This window comes from Mauremys mutica, chromosome 18 (genome assembly GCF_020497125.1).
Source record: "Mauremys mutica isolate MM-2020 ecotype Southern chromosome 18, ASM2049712v1, whole genome shotgun sequence".
In the NCBI taxonomy this organism is placed as follows: domain Eukaryota; kingdom Metazoa; phylum Chordata; order Testudines; family Geoemydidae; genus Mauremys; species Mauremys mutica.
This window is the reverse complement of record NC_059089.1, coordinates 25,522,088-25,541,829: the sequence shown is the minus strand read 5'-3', so window position 1 is coordinate 25,541,829 and position 19,742 is coordinate 25,522,088. Positions and strand designations below refer to the sequence as shown.

Here is a 19,742-nt window from a genome sequence, read left to right as displayed (position 1 = left end):
GTCAATTCATTTAACCACTTAAGATCATGGAAGTTTCATAGCAGACTTAGCATTTTCATAAAAATACAAATAATTTTTACATCTATGCTCCCTTCATCACAACATTTTTTCGTGCAATGGTCCTAATCAGCATTTACTATTTTTAAAGTATTATGGGAAATCAAACAAGTTTAGCCAAGCACAAGGACTAATTTTCAAATATAGCTATTGAAACGATCTGACTATAAAGTTTGCTCTGTAACACTTCATAGCATCAATAGTGTTGACAGTCCCTGAAAACAAGCACTGTGCTTCATGTCAACTACATACCAAATAAAGTTAAGTGAACTCCTGACAAAACAAGGTAATAGAGTGTAAAATTATTTCTCTCTCACTTGGTCCCAAGCACACTGGGACAGATTCAGCCCTGATGTAACTTAGCTGAAGTTAATAGTTATGTGTGATATGAATTTGGTGCAACAGCTTTTAAACTACATACAAATCTCCCATTGTGTCAAATGAAAGGAGTATATGAAAGATATTTAAAAACAAAAAATTTAAATACTAGATGTAATTGAGACAAGACCGGCTTAATGCTAACTGTACAGTCAGAGACGGTTTCACCTTTCAGAAGCATCTGTGAAAGATGTTGCATAGGAAACATCTACTATTTGTTCTGATTTTTAATTCCCTAGAAGCCCAGGTTTTGCTTCCTGTGTCTCATGAAAAGCAACTTAACTGATGAAGATTTTGAGATAAAATGAAACTGACAGCGGATTTGAATATGGCAATTGAGAGAGAGCAAAAGCCTAGTTTTTAATAAACACTTTGTAAGTGAATCTCACAGCTGTAAGTCACAGCTGCACTACCTTCCTTCTAGCCATCAGAGTAATGCTGACTTGTTCAGCTGTTCCCAAGTTTTAAAAATATCTGCAGCTGTAAACTGTTGTATTTTGAATAGAGCTCTGGGCCAGTTGGGTAAAGCTGGCATCTGCTCCAGCACAAGTTAAATACTAATGTCAGGATTTAGTCTCCTCACTTTTGCTAAATTCACGTATTCCCAAATATACTGTACACTAACATTCAACTGCTCCTTCCTGGTGCACAAACTGAAAGATGCAGCAATATTTGCCTTCAGACCTCCGCTTACACCTAAAACCCTACTATGATGGATTTTAGGACCCAGTGGATAAATCTGACATAAATCATCTTGATGTTAAATGCTATTTTAACGCTTAGATTATATCTGCTCAAACACTTGAAACTTTAAGTACAGTTCAGAACCATGGAAAAGCAGGGGTATTTTGCATGAGGGGGTATTTCAATAATACTGAGCATAAATGCTAAATATTAGTGACTTAAAGCTTTAAATCTCTCCTTAAAAACCACCTATGCTATAATGCTTACAAAACACTTGAGAATGATTAGCCAGCTGGTGCGACCCTTGCTTACTACATCTTTCCTAATTGTCTCACTGTTACCCTCAGCTCCCCACTGCTGTCAGTCATATCCACCTGTTGTCTTTAGCCTTAAATTTAGATAGCATGCTCTTTAGAGATAGGGACAGTCTCTTTGTTTTATATTTGCACAGTGCCAAGGAAAAGGGGCCCTGCTTTCTAGGTGCGCCACAATATAAATAATGATTAATAAAGTGGCCATGAAAGCATCAGGATTAAAACAGCCTTTGTTCTTACATTTTGGAGGATCTATAGGAGGAAGTTATCTTTGTAAGCTTTCATCATGGATGACATACTATGGTAGAAAACCAAGATCTGATTTAAATATATTTTATAACACAAACTGTGATTTTTCCCTTGAGCTAGAGAGACTTCTCCAGGTCTTAGAAGTCTTGTAACCCATTTCTCATAGGTTTCCTTCAGTCCCTCTGTGCACTGAGAGCACACACTGACTGCAACTCCTACACACGTGGAGAGCTCAAAGAATTCCCCAGAACCCACTCCTATTGCACACAGAGATTGGATGTATGCTGAAAAAAGTGAGCTGTAGATCGGTTGTGGTATGTATTATGTGAAGAGAGAAAAAAACAAAACAAAACACACATCCCTGTATTGAGGACACTGAGATAGAAAAATATAATCCATTACTGTTAAGAATTTATACTTTGCAGACACTTTAGCTACTAAAATAGCACTCCATGAATCAATAAAGAGTTAATGGCACTTTTAAAGAGAATGAATTTAGTTGAGGGCCACAGTGCATTCCTGATGACATTACAGCACACAAAAAGCCTCCATTCTAAACCAGCCCTAAAAAGTTGTAGTCACTGAAAACTTGGTTTCTCAGATAGTGTACTTTGTTTGACCAGTTTATGACAGATGCTTGCCAAAAGGAATTAGCTCCTGCTATATTCGAACCTTCTTTAGGCTTCCTGGGATTAAAGATAAATGCCTGATTTAGCTGTGTGTTCAGTTATCCATAACTCAAATGCTGTAGTTAAATTTATAACATAGCTCCCTTGGCTGGTTAAACTACAATTTTTTTTCCTTTTCCTCTTAAGTTCCAGTATGTAAAATATCAGAAGAATTTAGATTAAAAAAAACAGGTTTTTTTTAGTTGTTCTTGAGTAATTTCCAAACAGAAGTAGCTTTTCTCCAGTGTTTTGAGAATAATTTTCACAACTAGGCATCATCCTCAAATCACTGCCACAATTCTGATGTCATAAAAGAGCAACTATTTTTTCTTAGCTTATAAAAGATGTTTTATTAAAATGCTAACTTTGGTCTGATCCAAGTTGTTCAAAAAGAAAAATGCAAATACTGTACTCCAATCACATACAAGTATTCTACTGGTAAAAGGGGGCACAGAGACCAGATCAGTTTTCAAAAGTGTCTCACTGTTTTGATCACATTGCTGCATTCATGGCTCATTACAAGCTTAAGTTAATGTTAAAGTGTTCACATTATTCACTATATTCTAGAGTTCTGTCTAGACAGAGCTGAAAGACAAACCATTTGGCCCCCTAGATTTCGGTGTAAGAACACACAGAGTCAATATGCTTTGGCATACACAAAAAAAGTCCCTGCAATACACCATTATACTATAACACTTCCACTTCAGAGAAATCATTTCTATGTGACGCATAAATCTTGAAACAGCCTCGTAAAGTTGTAAAAAAAAAAAATTGCTGAAGCTCACACACACCCACTACATTCAGTCATGCCAGAAAAAGTGTCAGGATACAGCTTTATTCTTAAAATGAATATGGAGGTCACACACCACATACCCTAACACCACAATGAAATTTTTAAGTGAAAACAATAATACACGCTCCTGATTTTTGTGTCAGCAGCATTTCTCAGAAACCTTTTTGCTAACCTGGACATCTTAAAACTGTTTCTAACTTATTTTGCAATGTACATGACTGCCTGAATTTCCCAGTCACAGCAATCTGCTCCTTAGACATGGCATCCATTGGAAGGTCTTTTGCTCCTAGAGGTTGAAGAGTCCTTAACTACCCTCTGTCTTGCGCAAGAGGTGCAAACAACTCCCGAGAGGCGCTTGAGCCCCTTCTGAAAAACACTGTTGGAGAGACTGTAAATGACACAGTTGCAGAAACTGTTGCTAATGGCAAGCCAAGTGGTCAAAAAGGATGCAGTGTGGTTTCTATAGACAGCAGAGCTCTCCAGCAAAAAATATATGATGTAGGGCAACCAGAGGATGTAGAAGACACTGGTGATGCGGAACAGAACCATGGCATAGCGCTTATCAGGGCAGTGCTGTGCCTCCCCAGCCTCCCCATCCTGGGAGCTGAAGCGCACTCGCCTTTCATTGATTTCCTTGGTGTGCTGCTGGCAGATGCGGAAGATATTGAAGTATGTGAAGCAGACGATGAAAGCCGCAGGGGCATAGAGCATCATCACAATGAAGAGAGTGAAATAGCGATCAGTGTACCAGGAGTCGGCGCACCACTGAAACACATCCCCATGATATCCAGGCTTTCCCCAGTGAAAGAAGGCAGGTAAGAAGACTACACAGGAGTACAGCCAAATGATCAGGATGCAGACACGAAGTCTCCACGGGGTGACCAGACTATTGTAGGTCAGTGGTTTGGTGATGGCAATGTATCTATCAATGCTAATGCAAGCCAGAGAGGCCATGGAGACACTTTTGAGCACAGATACCACATAACCAAAGACCTGGCAGACCAAGGACTCTCTCAAAACAATGGGATAGTGGAGTAAGGACAAAGAAGGCACCAGACAGCTCACACCCACCAGGAGGTCAGCATATGCCATCGTCTGGATGAAGTAGCTGGTGGTGTGGTGGTTCAGTAAAGGTGCACAGTGAAAGACAAATATCACTATAATATTGCCTGAAATGATCAGCACAGTGAGAAACACTATTATAATCACTTCCAGGAGGCAAAAATTGACGGTCTCCAAGTAGCTAATGGCCAGGAGGCAGAATGGCCGCCCACTCTGGTTACCAACCAAGGTGGAGTTCATCTTGAGCACTGCAGTGATCCGTTCACTTCATGCTCCCGCCTGCTGCCCGCAGCCACTCCAGGCAGCTGCTGTCATTGTGCCTGGCTATGTGTGTAGCAATGTGTAGCTGGGTCCCCAGGGCTGCTCCAGATGCTGCTGCTGAGCATTGTCTGCAGCACAATTCCCCTTTAAATCCGGCTCAATCGACAGCCTCTTCCCTGTTGCTGCTGCCCTGGGTCCCAGCAGCAGCCCTGCCAGCAAGTTCACACAGAGGCACCGGAGACGGCTGAGCTGACACTAACACCCCGGCTGGCTGAACATCTGGGTAGAGGATGCGGCGCGGGGGAAGAGGGAGAAGCTTCGGCAGGAGTCTGAACTCGAGCTGACAGAAGAAAAGGGGAAAGTGTTTTGCAGCATCTCTCCGGCCACTGTGCTCCCTGCCAGGCACCCCATGCCACCACCTCCATCCCTCCTTCGTTCCCCACCCGAGTGCAGCCTGCCTCTCTCACAGCACAGCCCCCCCCCCGCCCACCTTATTCCCCTTTCCACACCCCACCATCCGGGGTCTCTGGACATCTCTTCTGGCAGAGCTGAGCTCTCAGCAGCAGGAGGGGAGATTTAGATGCATTTCATGGGCTCCCCAAGCAATTCTGCCTGCAGGTCCCTGGGGGCAGGGGATATTGGGGGGCGAGGGGGTGTTTCCAGCCCTTCCCCTGGCTCCATTTTGCAGGATGCTTTGTTCATTATTTCACTTTAACTGCACCGATCCAGCGGTCCGGGCGCTTGCCCCCCCCCCCCAAGCTCCCCTTACACAAGAGGGGAGCGACTGACCCAGCCCCGGCTAACGCCCCCACCCCCTCACCCCACCCCCACTCACCTGCCCCTGTGCCTGGCGCAATAGGAACAAAAGCCCGAGCGCATCCTCAGCCCCGAGAGCCTGCAAAGCCGGCGTGTGCCTCAGCCCCGACTGCTGCAGAACCGCGAGGGGGAGGGGAAGCAGGAGCCGGGGGAGGGGGAGGGAGATGGGATGGGGAGGGGAGGGGAGGAAGGGGGGCGGAGAAGGCAAAGCAGCGCAGGGGCAGCTGCAGCACCACAGCCGGGGCTCCGGGGACTAGGTGGCCCCAGCTCCGAGCCTGCAATGGGGGCGCGCCCCCTCCAATCCCAGCAGCCGCCCGGGGGACCTGCTCTCTCCAGATGTTCAGCAGCAGCAGCAGCAGCACATTATTTCGGGGGAGGGGCCCCGGGTCAGACAACACTAGCAGGAGCGGCAGGGAAACACGTGGCCGGCGGTCTGGCTGTGTGATGAACAGCTCTGAGCGCCCCCCAGCATCCTTCCCCTGGGGCAAAATGCAGCAGGCAGCTCCCACCAGCCAGTAACCGAGCCCCGCGAAGGAAAGGAATGCGAAGGGCAGCAGTACAACAGGTTCTGGGGAGGATGCTGGAAGTTGGTGGCTGTTCACCGTGCTGCTGTGCCAGGTTTCTCACTTCCTCCCCCCGGGAGCCCTTTTATAACGCAAGCATCATGACTCCACATTACCACACACAGACCTGCTCAAAGCAGGGTCCTTCTCTTCCAAAGGGTTAGACGATCAGTACAGAAATGAGAAATCTAAGAGGCTTCCCTACAGCTGAATGCTGGTGTGTACTTAGCTCAGTTTAGTTTAAAGATACAGTACAAAACACTTGGTTAGAGAGATTCCAGCACAAGGCCCTTCTGACAACTCAACTGGAAAGCAAATCAGATGGAAAGCAAATCAGCGTCTGAAAACACTAGACTCCCCCCTATACTATTACAGTTTGTTTGCACGTGAAACTTAATCTGGAATAATGTAGGGTGCATATTTAAAACAGATTAACTATTCCTGATTAACTCCCAGTCTTGATGCTCTTACACCGGAATAAGAGTGGCTTATTATGAATTAGTTCTCTATGTATTTAGTGTGATAAACACTGCTTTTTAGCAACCCTACCCCCGGTAGCCTCAGAAATGTAGATCTGTATTAAAAACATTGATTTGAAACATATTTCACCGTATGCACATGACAAGAAGTGCTTCTCCTCAGATGAACTTCCTGAACACCTTGTAAAACAGATTGGCTCCCTCAGACTGTTACACAAAGCTTTCTGTCCATATCCAGTATGTGATCTCACTCAGCAAGCAGAAATACACACACTTTCGCACGCTAAAGGCTTGACTACATGGGGAAGTTACAGTAGTATAAATCAGGGTGTGAATTTAAAGCGCTACAGTTATACTAGTATAACTGCCCATATTCTGGTACAAGAGAGAGCCTTTTTCCAGTTTAGTTTATGTCCCTCTGGAAGTGGTTTAAGCTGAACTGAAGAAAAACAAAAACATTCTTATCCCTGAATAAGAGTGTCCACATGGGGGAGTTATACCAGTATAACTAGAGTGGTTTAATTAAACTGGGACAGCCAGAAATATCTCCCATGTAGACAAGCCCGAAAATGTCATACCAGAACTCCAGCATACCACTGGTTATGGGATTTAGGAATGAAAAAGTGCTTTTCCCCTCTTTTCCTCACTCAGCCACACTGAATACCTACACATTCGAAATCCAACAGCCCATTTCATAACTCGAGATATCAGGCTCCTGTTCCAAAACAACAACTTGACATGAGATTTGCCAGCTACCAAAGAATAGTCTTTACATTGATATAGTTAAGCCAATGTAAAAGGCTTTTTGGCTATTTTTACTTGATATAAGAATGGCATATTTCAGTTTAGTTATACCTGCTCTTAACTGACTTAAGCTAACCCAAAATAAGGTATTCTTTACCAAAATAAGAGTGTCCAAACAACCGTTTGAACTGGTTTAACTATATGGATTTAAATTCACCTTTAAGTTAAATCAATGCAGCTTTCTTGGACAGGCAAGTTCTTAAACAACAGAAACTAAAATGTTATGCCAAACTCAGGTGTATTTAATGAAATGTGAATCACAGCTGGAAAGCATACAGCCCAAAGCAGTCATAGTGAAATGATTACAATTTATACTGACCGTGAAAAAAAGCTGTTTAACTTATTACATTTATATGGGTTGAATTTGGTTAAAATTCCAAGATGAATGTTTGCCATAATTTAAAACCTTCTGGCTCATGCTGACTTATAATCCTGAAAAACACAAACTTGATTTTTTTTCTACTTTCTTCTAGGAAGATTGATTTAATATCATTATTAGTTTGTACAATAACTGATGGAATTTCTACTTGAGAAGAGAAGAATACTAAAACTGTAGCTAAGAAATGTTATAAACCTTCACATTAAAGTTAGGCACTCACACAAACGTATCACAAGTTACACAGAAAATAGGCTAACGTCAAATTACAATGGGGAACTGATCCCAGCAAACTGTTAAGTTCTTTTGATTGCTAAGGGAAAACAATGTTAGTGGTATCACACTACCACCCGATTAATAAAATACATGATGCCTGACAATTGACAATATTAACAAATTTCAAAGATAAAGGCAATAAAATAAATACAAAAGCTTTCAAGGATATTTTCAGCTCAGTTCAACACTCCTTCCCCCACTGCTTATGCATAATTGATATATATACTTCCTAAGACCCAACTTTCAGAAACATTGCTACACAATGATCAGAGAAACACCTGTGTGGTTCACTCTTCTATGCCAGTGTTAGCCTTGATTGAGAAAGGTACAATCATCAAAATATTTTCCGTAAAAAAAAAATGTATAATGCTTTTCATTAACATGCATTTTAATTTACCATCAAATACCAATGCTCTTACTAAGTCAGTTTCAGTTAAAAAAACCCAGCCTGAAATCATAAAGGTTTTCAACTCTCTTCAAAAAAGTTTGAGCTGGGGGGGTTTATTGTATAGTCAAACAAAGGCCTGTGGCAATGACACTCAAAGAACTTGACAGGATTTTAGCAGACTGCCACTTGGCAGATTTGATGTTTTCATCACACTAAAATCAACCGTTTCTTATCACTCAGGAACCTTGCTTCCAAAAAGTGAGCTAGAATTTTTGAGTGTTGAATAAAATGCATTTCATAGAAAGGGGAAAAATCCCCACTCACTTTGTAAATCAGTTTGCAAAATGCCATGGATCATCCTAGATGCAGAGTGCTATGTACGTAAGTGGCCACCTTTTGTCCAGACATTTGGATCTGTAATTCTACCTTCAGATAAATACCCAGACATGAAGTGCAGAGATGAGAATATTTAGGAAAACAACCCCAAAACAGTATTTTTGGTATAAATTTACTTCTTTTTCTGAGGCAGAGCAGATTTCAGTTACCAAGAGTCAGGTGGTGTTTGTAGATCCCAAGGGAATATTTACTACTGTGCCTATTCAGTCCTAAGAAAAACAGCATACATCAAACTTTTAATATTTCAGATATTTAAAAACAAGGTAGGTTCTCTCAGGATTTCTAATACTAGGCCTCAATAACAACTGGTTAATAAAATGTCAGGACAGAGCAAATAACTGCAGCCAAAATCAGAAACCTCAGAACATACAGATTTTTAATAGAAATACAAAAAACTGAACTCCAGCAAAGACAGAGAGATTCCACTATAATAATGGAAGAGAAGCCAATTCTACCCCCTTAATTTTCTAATTTCTATTCTATTTTTTTTTCTGAGTTAATGAATTGTGAACAGAATTACTGCTAATGGACTTGAGATTACACAATCTCTGTCAATGCACTTCAGTCCCATTCTTCAGCATCCTCCACTCCCCCAGCTCTCCCAATGCATCTTAGTCCAAAACAGCAGCAACCCATGCTATCAGTGTCCTAAGCCCCTTTTCATCAGAAACCATCAATCATGCCAACCTCCAGAACAGTTCTGTGATGTGCACAAACTGGGATCAAACTGATATTCCAACAGGATTTAAACTAGTTTTCCCACAGGTGAAAGGCCAGTGCACTAATCCACTATAGCACCAAGATCCCATCAAGAATCAGAACGATAAAAACTTTAATTAAAACCATATACTGAATTACACCTGTTCTCAAACGGCTGAATTAAATGAAATACCCTGAAATGTAAACTTCTATTTTAAAATGTTGGTTTTCCTTTTCAGATCTAGGGTATAAATTGTTACAAGAAATGATTAATACAAAATTCTAAATTTCTGTCCATCCAATAAGAGTAGTATATTCCTGTAGACAGTACCAATAAATGATTCACTTGCTAATTTTTTGAATTTTATATAAATGTATATACTAGTATAATTGCAAGTGCCTATCTCATGCTGCTTGGAAGGGTTTTTAAGAAGCTATCCCTATAGCTAAGGCATATCTATTAGGAGTAATATTCTCCTTAAAGCTTATTGCCCACTACAACCACAGTGAAACTATAACACAAAAATAGAAAATCTGAGCACACAGACACAAATATGAAGATCACAGCCTCACAGGCCTCAATACCACTGCCATACTTATTACAATCAGATTTGCAGATGCATATCTAAATTAAGATTTACATGCCTAATTTTCAGGAATGCTGAGAATCCACAATTCATAACTAACTACATGAAAAACCAGAATGAAGACTTATATACAGATGGAGGACAGGGAAACACCCAGAATGCAGAGGAACAGAGGTTCCAGCTCCAGCCAGGCAGCAGTAAGAGTGAACTGGAGGAGCATCAACCCACCCAGGCTATTATAATCTCATCTGGGAGCATGAAGAGACACATGCTGCACGTCTGAATCAATGGACACAGCTACAAAAATCTTCTGGATCCAACACATGGCACGTATGCGCACCCCCACCACTGGAATACATATGGTGGCCATCACTCGAAGATCCCACAATTCCAGATGAAGTCATTGAGTTGTAGTGTTCAGCACTCTTGAAAATTAGACACATACACCTAGTTTAGATGCGTGTATGCAAATCTAATTGTCATGTATATAGAGAGGGAAAACAAATGAGGCCCATACCAGGTTTTGCTACTGTACAAGTGAGTCTTCCTGCCTCAGAAGTACTGTTATATTTACGAGACAAACACATTTATTCAGTCAAATCTTACTGAAAACGTTTTCATCTAGTTTTTTAGTGAAATTATTATAACATTTGCACATGCTATTCTGAAATTGTGGAAAAACAACATCGCTTGCCTCACAACCTAAGTCGTGCAGAACGCAATGCCATTCACAGCCTCAGAAACCATCCTGACATTATAATCAAAGAGGCTGATAAAGGAGGTGCTGTTGTCATCATGAACAGGTCTGACTACCAAAAGGAGGCCGCCAGACAACTCTCCAATACTAAATTTTACAGGCTACTTCCCTCAGATCCCACTGAGGAATACACTAAGAAACTGCACCATCTACTCAGGACACTCCCTACACTAACACCAGAACTAATCAACATACCCTTAGAGCCCCGACCAGGGTTATTCTATCTACTACCCAAGATCCACAAACCCGGAAATCCTGGACGCCCCATCATCTCGGGCATTGGAACTCTCACTGAAGGACTGTCTGGATATGTAGACTCTCTACTCAGACCCTATGCTACCAGCACTCCCAGCTATCTCCGTGACACCACTGATTTCCTGAGGAAACTACAATGCATTGGTGACCTTCCAGAAAACACCATCCTGGCCACCATGGATGTAGAGGCTCTCTACACAAACATCCCACATACTGATGGAATACAAGCTGTCAGGAACAGTATCCCTGATGATGCCACAGCACACCTGGTTGCTGAGCTCTGTGGCTTTATCCTCACACACAACTATTTCAAATATTCTGACAATATATATCTCCAGATCAGTGGCACCGCTATGGGCACCCGTATGGCCCCACAATATGCCAATATTTTTATGGCCGACCTGGAACAACGCTTCCTCAGCTCCCGTCCACTCACGCCCCTTCTCTACCTACGCTACATCGATGACATCTTCATCATCTGGACCCATGGGAAGGAGACTCTGGAAAAATTCCACCACGATTTCAACAGCTTCCACCCCTCCATCAACCTCAGCCTGGACCAATCTACATGGGAGGTCCACTTCCTAGACACCACGGTGCAAATAAGTGATGGTCACATCAACACCACCCTATACCGAAAACCTACCGACCGCTATGCCTACCTTCATGCCTCCAGCTTCCATCCCGGACACACCACAAGATCCATTGTCTACAGCCAAGCACTGAGGTACAACCGTATCTGCTCTAACCCCGCAGACAGAGACCAACACCTAGAAAATCTCCACCAAGCATTCTCAAGACTACAGTACCCACACGAGGAAATAAGGAAACAGATCAACAGAGCCAGACGTGTACCCAGAAGCCTCCTACTGGAAGACAAACCCAAGAAAGAAACCAACAGGACTCCACTGGCCATCACATACAGTCCCCAGCTAAAACCCCTACAACGCATCATCAGGGATCTACAACCCATCCTGGACAATGATCCCACACTTTCACAGGCCTTGGGTGGCAGACCAGTTCTCGCCCACAGACAACCTGAAGCATATTCTCACCAGCAACTGCACACCGCACCATAGTAACTCTAGCTCAGGAACCAATCCATGCAACAAACCTCGATGCCAACTCTGCCCACATATCTACACCAGCAACACCATCACAGGACCAAACCAGATCAGCCACAACATCACCGGTTCATTCACCTGCACTTCCACCAATGTAATATATGCCATCATATGCCAGCAATGCCCCTCTGCTATGTACATCGGCCAAACTGGACAGTCTCTAAGGAAAAGGATAAATGGACACAAATCAGACATTAGGAATGGCAATATACAAAAACCTGTAGGAGAACACTTCAACCTCCCTGGCCACACAATAGCAGATCTTAAGGTGGCCATCCTACAGCAAAAAAACTTTAGGACCAGACTTCAAAGAGAAACTGCTAAGCTCCAGTTCATCTGCAAATTTGACACCATCAGCTCAGGACTAAACAAAGACTGTGAATGGCTTGCCAATAACAGAACCAGTTTCTCCTCCCTTGGTTTTCACACCTCAACTGCTAGAACAGGGCCTCATCCACCCTGATTGATCTAACCTCGTTATCTCTAGCTTGCTTCTTGCTTGCTTATATATACCTGCCCCAGGAAATTTCCACCTCTTGCATCCGAAGAAGTGGGTATTCACCCCCGAAAGCTCATGCTGCAAAACGTCTGTTAGTCTATAAGGTGCCACAGGATTCTTTGCTATTCTGAAATGGAATCCTTCCTGCACTGTCAGATGTCACTCAGGGCACAAAAAACCCTCCACTATCCCTGTCTTCTGATGAGAGGTTGTTGGCCTATCACTCAACCACCACCCTGGAGGGGTGGACTCCTTTTCATGCGGTTCCTACCCTCTGACCTGTTCGGCTTGGGTGGCCTTACCAGAAATTAAAGCTTCCACCAGCCTAACTCCCAAGATCATTGGAACACACAAGCCTTCCCACCATGTCAAGGTGTAGTGCACACTATTAAGTTCTACATTTGACAAAGCCCTTTATTGACAAAGTTATTGCTCTCATGGGGAGAAACACAAGCTTTACAGCAGTGGTGGGCAACCTGCAGCCCATCAGGGTAATCCACTGGCGGGCCGCAAGACAATTTGTTTACATCGACTGTCCGCAGGCATGGCCATCCGCAGCTCCCATTGGCCGGGAACGGCGAACTGTGGCCACTGGGAGCTGCAGGCGGCTGTGCCTGCAGACAGTCGATGTAAACAAATTGCCTTGCGGCCCGCCAGTGGCTTACCCTGATGAGCCACATGCAGCCCAAGGAGTCCACCACTGCTTTATAGGGAAAAGAGAAAGTAACTAGAGAGAAGCCTGCATTTAAAGATTTCTAGAAATAGTTGATACTGATATATTTGTTTAAATTGGCAGTTGCCTTAAGGAATAATGAACGCAGGATTACTCTTGTAGAACATACAAGGGGCACCTGTGCAGCTACTGGATTTTTCTGATGTGCCCCCAAGATATCCCTGTTGTGCCAAATATATTTTTCTGATAATGCAATTATCTGGTGCACACTAATGCTACAAGCCACCTCCCACACATAGTCCTGCATAAACCAACCTCTCCCCTTCCTAATCCTCTACTTTCCCTTCAACATTATAAATGCTTGATTCTTAATCTTTTGTTTTATGAACCACTAAAACACAAGCCACAGCCTGAGACCTACTGACTGGTGTTATATATTAGTCCTTTAGAAAAGCTTAATTGGGAAGTGCCAATTGTGTGTTTTCAAGAAGTTATATTAAAAACAGTTCTTCTCCTTCACCGGCAAAAATGTTTGTATGTTACTTTTTAGAAGCATCTCAGCTAAGAGAGTGCTACAGCAATAGAAATAAATGTACATAAATACAAAATTGTTCCACAGCCTGATATTAAGGTTAGCTGTGATCTCAGAAGGCTTCAAAAAGACGGGGGTCTGCATTAGGCAATTCTCAGCCATTAAAACAATGTAAAATCATCTCTCTGCTCGCTGAATGGGAAATGAGGTGGGGTCCCATACGGCATAGTTTTGCAACACAAAAGCTGCACTGATCAGAGCTATTCCTATTCCACACCACCAGTGTTCAGGAATATCTGAGAACCTATGATCATGCAAAATGCACCCTCATGGAGGTTCAACAAGAAACGTACAACTCCCATTATTGCTTCATTAATCTAAAAACAGAAGCACTTTACCTGTAAGGTAGTGCAGCTCCCACTGAGTTGAATTGGAATTCTGGGTACTCAGCACCTCTGAAATTCACAGCTCTGTTAGAGGGGCATTTCTATGAAGTCTAAAAAAAAAAGGCTTCTGTGAAAAGTATTTTCACCTGTCCACGGAAAGCATGAATCATTTTTACCCCAGGAGAAAAAGCTAATCTTATATTATCTTAAAACTAATCAATGTCTTGATTTAAGAAGATCCTAAAGTCAGGATTAATTGTTTTCCAACTGTTCATTATTTATTGAGTAGAATCAGTGTTCACAGCAGAGTATAAAAATAAAGGAACAATTCTAAAAGCAAGATAGAAAATTGCCTATTTTGTACTACTTGCTAGTTTCCTATGTGACATCTGATTATGATCTTGCTCCTTGTAAATGGACTATACAGACACAGGAGACGTCCAGACATCATCAAATATAATGGACAGCCTTTAATTTCCTATGCACTGAGCACTTGTTCTATTGGGACCAATGCAGATGGCTTATAAACAAAGGCAAAAATTTTGTATCTGCTCATCCATTGCTTAGCAATAACAAAGAATACTTGCTCCCTGCCACTCACTACCAGTTGCTATGGAAACTATTGCTTTTTTCCATTCAACTCATCAGAATCTAACTTTATTGCTGAAGGCATTTCACAGTTATTAAAATAACTTAGGGAATGCTTGATGTGAAATCAATGCTATCTAGGACACTACAAATGTAATGTACCAATAGTTTCAGTTAGCCACTATATTTTGCAAATTACTATTTGTAATCTATCCACAACTCCCAGGAAGAAAACAAACTTTCCAGTTTTGACTGTTTAGCACCCAAAGAGGTCACAGCCAGCTTCTTCCCCTAATTGAACTTATGAAATAATTTATCACAGGAACCTGGGCTAATGGAACATTCTCTTTGATTGTTTTAAATCCAGTATGATAAACAAAGTTTTGTTGGCACAACAATATCATCAGTCAGGGGTGTCAAAACTCCACAGCCACTACTCAACAGAGCTATGCCAACAAAAACCCCAGCATAGATGCAGCTACGCTGACAGAAGAGTGCTTCTGTTGGCGTAGCTAATGTCATTTGAGGCAGTGGTGTTACTATGCCGACAGAAAAACTTCTGTTGTCATAAACCAAGTCTACCCTGTGGCCTTTGCTGGGGTAGCTATACCGGCAAAGCATTTGTAGTGTAGACAAAACCTCAGAGTGGGAGACACAGTACAACCAAGTCCTAGACTTCTTTCTCTAACAGTTCAGCAGGCAGTGATAAGGCTGTGTTTGCAAACGAAAGTTCACTGAAGTCAATAGGAGTCTTTCTGGTTATATCCATGGGCTTTGGATCATGCACAAAAAATGTTAACTACAATAATCACCATTAAAGAATAATTTACTGTGTTGTCAACTCCAGCGATTTTATCTCTAATCTTGCATGAACAGTAGTTTTCTTAAAGGCCCAATTGCTGAAATTGTGGGAATACCTGAAAATCGCAGTATTCATTATAACAAACTTCTATCTCTAATCACTACACAGAAAAGCTTGTACCCTAAAGGTTGAAAACAAGAATAAAAAGCATCTCCTGATTTTTTTTATTTCCTGATTTTTAAGCCAATCTCATGGTTTTTTTAGTAAGCGACTCATGATTTTTTAAACCTTTGGGGCTGCCAATATTCTATTCACCAACGCTTCCATACCACAGTATTTCTCTGTCCAAAGGTGACTCCCAAAAGTGTTGAGTATTGTTTCTTCAGGTACCCAATAGTGTCTTCTCCCTTAGATTTCAGAATGCTGCTGAGAGCAGACTAATTTCGTGTGGGTGCATCTGTCTTAACTTCTCTACAGGGCTCAGCCCCTGGAGGGTATCAGCCACTGCTACCACTGCCAAAGTGACAGAGATTTCTCTTTATCCCAAAGACCAGGACTACCACATTTGAAGCAAGGAGTCCCTCTTTTGAAGTTTCAGGATAAACAGATGCTTCTCATAGGGATTGTCTGGATCTTTTGATCTGTAGTTCCATTTCTGTCCCCAAGAGTGATATGACCTTAATTCTTCTGGCTGGCTGTCTTCCATATACCCCCATGAGCGTAACAATCTGGGATTGCTAATAGCTTTGGAGATTCATGCAGATGGTGCACAAATTCCCGGTCAAAAGTAATTTGGAGAAGTGGGTAAAATCTAGATATTACTCACATAATGAAAACAGGGTATACAATGCTGGCCAATATTTACCAAAGGCAATAAACCAAAGGGTGTACACCTCAGAGCATGGTTTTCAAGTATCTCCTATGTCACAACATAGATTCAAGGAAAAGAAAGAAAAAGGTCTCCATTTAGAAAACAGTGCAGGACATTTTTATTTCACTGTTCAGCCGCCACATGGAATCAGGCACGTAGACACAACAAACCAGGGGCTGCTCTTACAGAGACTGTTAAGCAGAAGAAAGCAAAACACAGCTTCTGAAACCATCAAGAGTCTGAAGCCCATTGGGAAGTAAACTGGAATATCAAAGACTACTGATGCAGCCCATGTCCACAACTCTGCTCACAAGAAACAATCCACTGAAAGAGGCCAGAGACTTCCAACGCAGCTGTCAACACAGAAACGTATTAACAGAGTGCCTCGCTGCCATCTGGGGTCACGCAAAGACTGACGGAAATCAAATGCTACTACTGAAACAAAGAGGTCAACATCAAGACAGAAGAGGGGACACAGACTTACTATGAATACTTAAACAGGCCTATCGCATTACCAGCTTTGCACTGGATAGCTGGGGGATTGCATTAACTCCTTTTGCTGTTCTGCTATAACGAGATTACTCACTCCTGGAGACATCACCTTCAGAAAACTGCAGTGCCGCTGATTTGGCATTTCCATTAGTCTTGCAAAAGCAGTACTTCTAGGAATGGCTTGTAAAACATGACACAGCATTATCAGGAAGGTAAAACCATGGCAGTCAGAGTGCAAGGCCTCCCAGATGATTAGCAGACACTTCTGTATTGGGAAGTATGACTGCTTGGGGAATCTAGCTGTGCAATTGATGAATTCTCTGTGAGATTATGAACTTGCTCTATGTATCTTTATCAAGCTGAAAACTCTATTTTGAAAGAGAAAGCACAGGGCTGCACAGTTGTCCTCTTTACCTCCAAGTTGGACTGAAATTCCAAAGGATAAGATGCAGGGCTGACAATAGAAAGTTATTATATCGGGATGATCATCTATTAAAAGACAGAAATTCTAGGCAATAGACTAGCTCCCACCCAGAAGAACTGGTTTGTCAGAGGAGAAAGTAATAGAACCTGGTAGAGGTCTGTGATCAGCTGAGGAGCCAGATCCTGAAGTCACCTGAGAAGAACTGGAAGGTTATAAAAGGGCAGAAGTTGACCTATTTGGGGTCTTTGGATTTTTCACCAGCTCGAGCACAGGGGAGCTGATACAGGAGTCTGAAGAGGCCAAGGGAACCCTGCCTACCTGAACAGAGAGGGCCCCCCAGGGAAGAATGAGTGAGAGGGAGGGGCACTGCATGCAAAATGTTTCTTATTCTCTAAATTATCTGTCTTCTCTCATGCTATTAAGTAAAGAGCAGTTGGTGTTTTAGAATCCTGTGCAAAGTGAGACTGTTACGTGTTAGGCCGATCAAGTTGCCTTGAAGAGTAAAGCTGAGGAAGACCCAGACAGCTAGAGTTGCGGGAGAGGATATGTTGTTTAAGTAACAGGGGAGGGACTCGTACTCATCCCAGGATCTGGGCAGTTGGACTGAGATCTATGCTCTCCAGATGGGTTGTTAGATAGAGGATCTGCACCCTAACAATGTGCCTAGACACCCCCAGTTTGGGGCAATGTCTGGTCTCTTTTCAGCCTATGGAGGCTTAACACACATGGGACCACAGCAGTCTTGTGAGCACTAAGGAGGTGGAGCTCAACTAAGTTTGTGGAGATCTGAATTCCTTCTGTCACACTACAGTATTCTGGCTAAGACAACTGACCAGTTCTCTTCAGAACAGTTAAAACAGCTCATGTCAGAACTCCATGTATAATTGTCTGAGTTAATCAGGAATAATGAAAACCAAACACTGAGACCAAAACACAGTCCACCGCTATTATAAATCTACTCACTCATGCCCTTCCACTTAGCAAGCATATGATGGAATTGCAGATATCTTGCTGGGTCAGTGGAGCAATTACTCATGTGGAAGGAGAAGCAGAAGTGCCAGCTGCTATTTGTGTGTGCTGCACTGAACACTCTCCAAATGTTATTTTTTAAAGGTGTCAGAATGAAAGAAGTTGATCTAATCACTTAACCAAAGCAGTTGATTGAAATCTCAGTGAGAAACCTACCTTTTTTCACTGCCCTGAAGCAAAAGACAAGGCCAAAAGACTACAGTGTCCAATGCAGTCTGATGCAGCGACTAGAAATGATAGTTCATTACTCACAGCTCTCTGGCAGAGAGGAGCATACCTGAAAGGCTGCAGTATTTTTGATCACGAGGAAAGCATTTAAGTCATTCTTTGGTCTTAAAATAATTTTTGGTAGAAGGCTGAACACCAGTCACTAGCACATCCTCTCTGTTTTTCATTTTTTTGCTCACACTAAGCAGAACTGACATATCTGCAGATGCACATCTACCACATGAGATGAAGTTATCTGAAGTATCACATGTTGCTTTGCAGAGAAGACAGGGCTTGATGCCAGCCAGCACAGCACTTGGTTTTCTATACTGCTCTGTCAGGAAGCAGGTACATCAGTACTATGAGTTGATTTGAGCAGCAACACTGCACCATTTTCAAAGATATTGGTAACTGCTGCAAAGGCCAAAGTGGTGAACTTGCTGCCTTAGGGTGATGAAGTTCTCAAATAAGAAGCCTGCTGATTAAAGCAAACTGCATGTAAACCTGAGAACTTCCTCAACCTGTTACCATTTTTTCCTTTTGCAAAACAAGTCTGATGTTTATATGCCAGCAGCCAGCTGAGCTCCCTGTAGGGTGGACTGTGCCTGAAAGATTAAGCAAGTTACTATAAGTGTCCACGGAATCACCCTTCAGAGCAGCCCTCCCCAACCACAGAAGAACAACAATGCTGTGTCTGCACTCTACCAGAAGGGGCCAACAAACTTGGTTAGAGATGCTTAAAAGATTCTGCCAGCTTTGGCTATCTGAAAGGATGGTCACAGCAGAGCCCCTGCTCCCGTCCCGCAAAACCCGCTCCCATTCTCACCAGTTCCAGCATTGTTTCTTGCATTTTTATCCCACTCCCACCCACAAGACTCCCCCATGCTACTTATATATATAAAACACTCAGTCGGTTAACATTTTTTATATATATGTATAAAAACGGAATTCAGACAATTTTTACCACCGAAAGACAACAACAAATCCTACTTAAACCATGTAAAAAATACTTTAACTTCTGTTATAATAGACATCAAATTTTTTTCCATCCCTCGTTTAAATTTAAGTACACCTCTACCCCGATATAACGTGGTCCTCGGGAGCCAAAAAAATCTTACCGCATTATAGGTGAAACCGCGTTATATCGAACTTGCTTTGATCCACCGGAGGGTGCAGCCCCGCCCTCATGGAGCGCTGCTTTACCGCGTTATATCCGAATTCATGTTATATTGGGTCGCGTTATATCGGGGTAG

General features: G+C 42.5%; 2 protein-coding genes across 2 annotated transcripts in view; both read right to left on the bottom strand.

Moving 5' to 3' along the window:
- RABGAP1 (RAB GTPase activating protein 1) overlaps positions 1-19,742 on the bottom strand; it is a 120,581-nt gene that overhangs the window by 52,853 nt on the left and 47,986 nt on the right. The window lies entirely within an intron of this gene.
- Positions 2,966-4,609, bottom strand: GPR21 (G protein-coupled receptor 21). Its single transcript, XM_044992395.1, has one exon. The coding sequence runs from the start codon at positions 4,443-4,445 to the stop codon at positions 3,396-3,398; it is 1,050 nt and encodes a 349-aa protein (XP_044848330.1). The 5' UTR covers positions 4,446-4,609; the 3' UTR covers positions 2,966-3,395.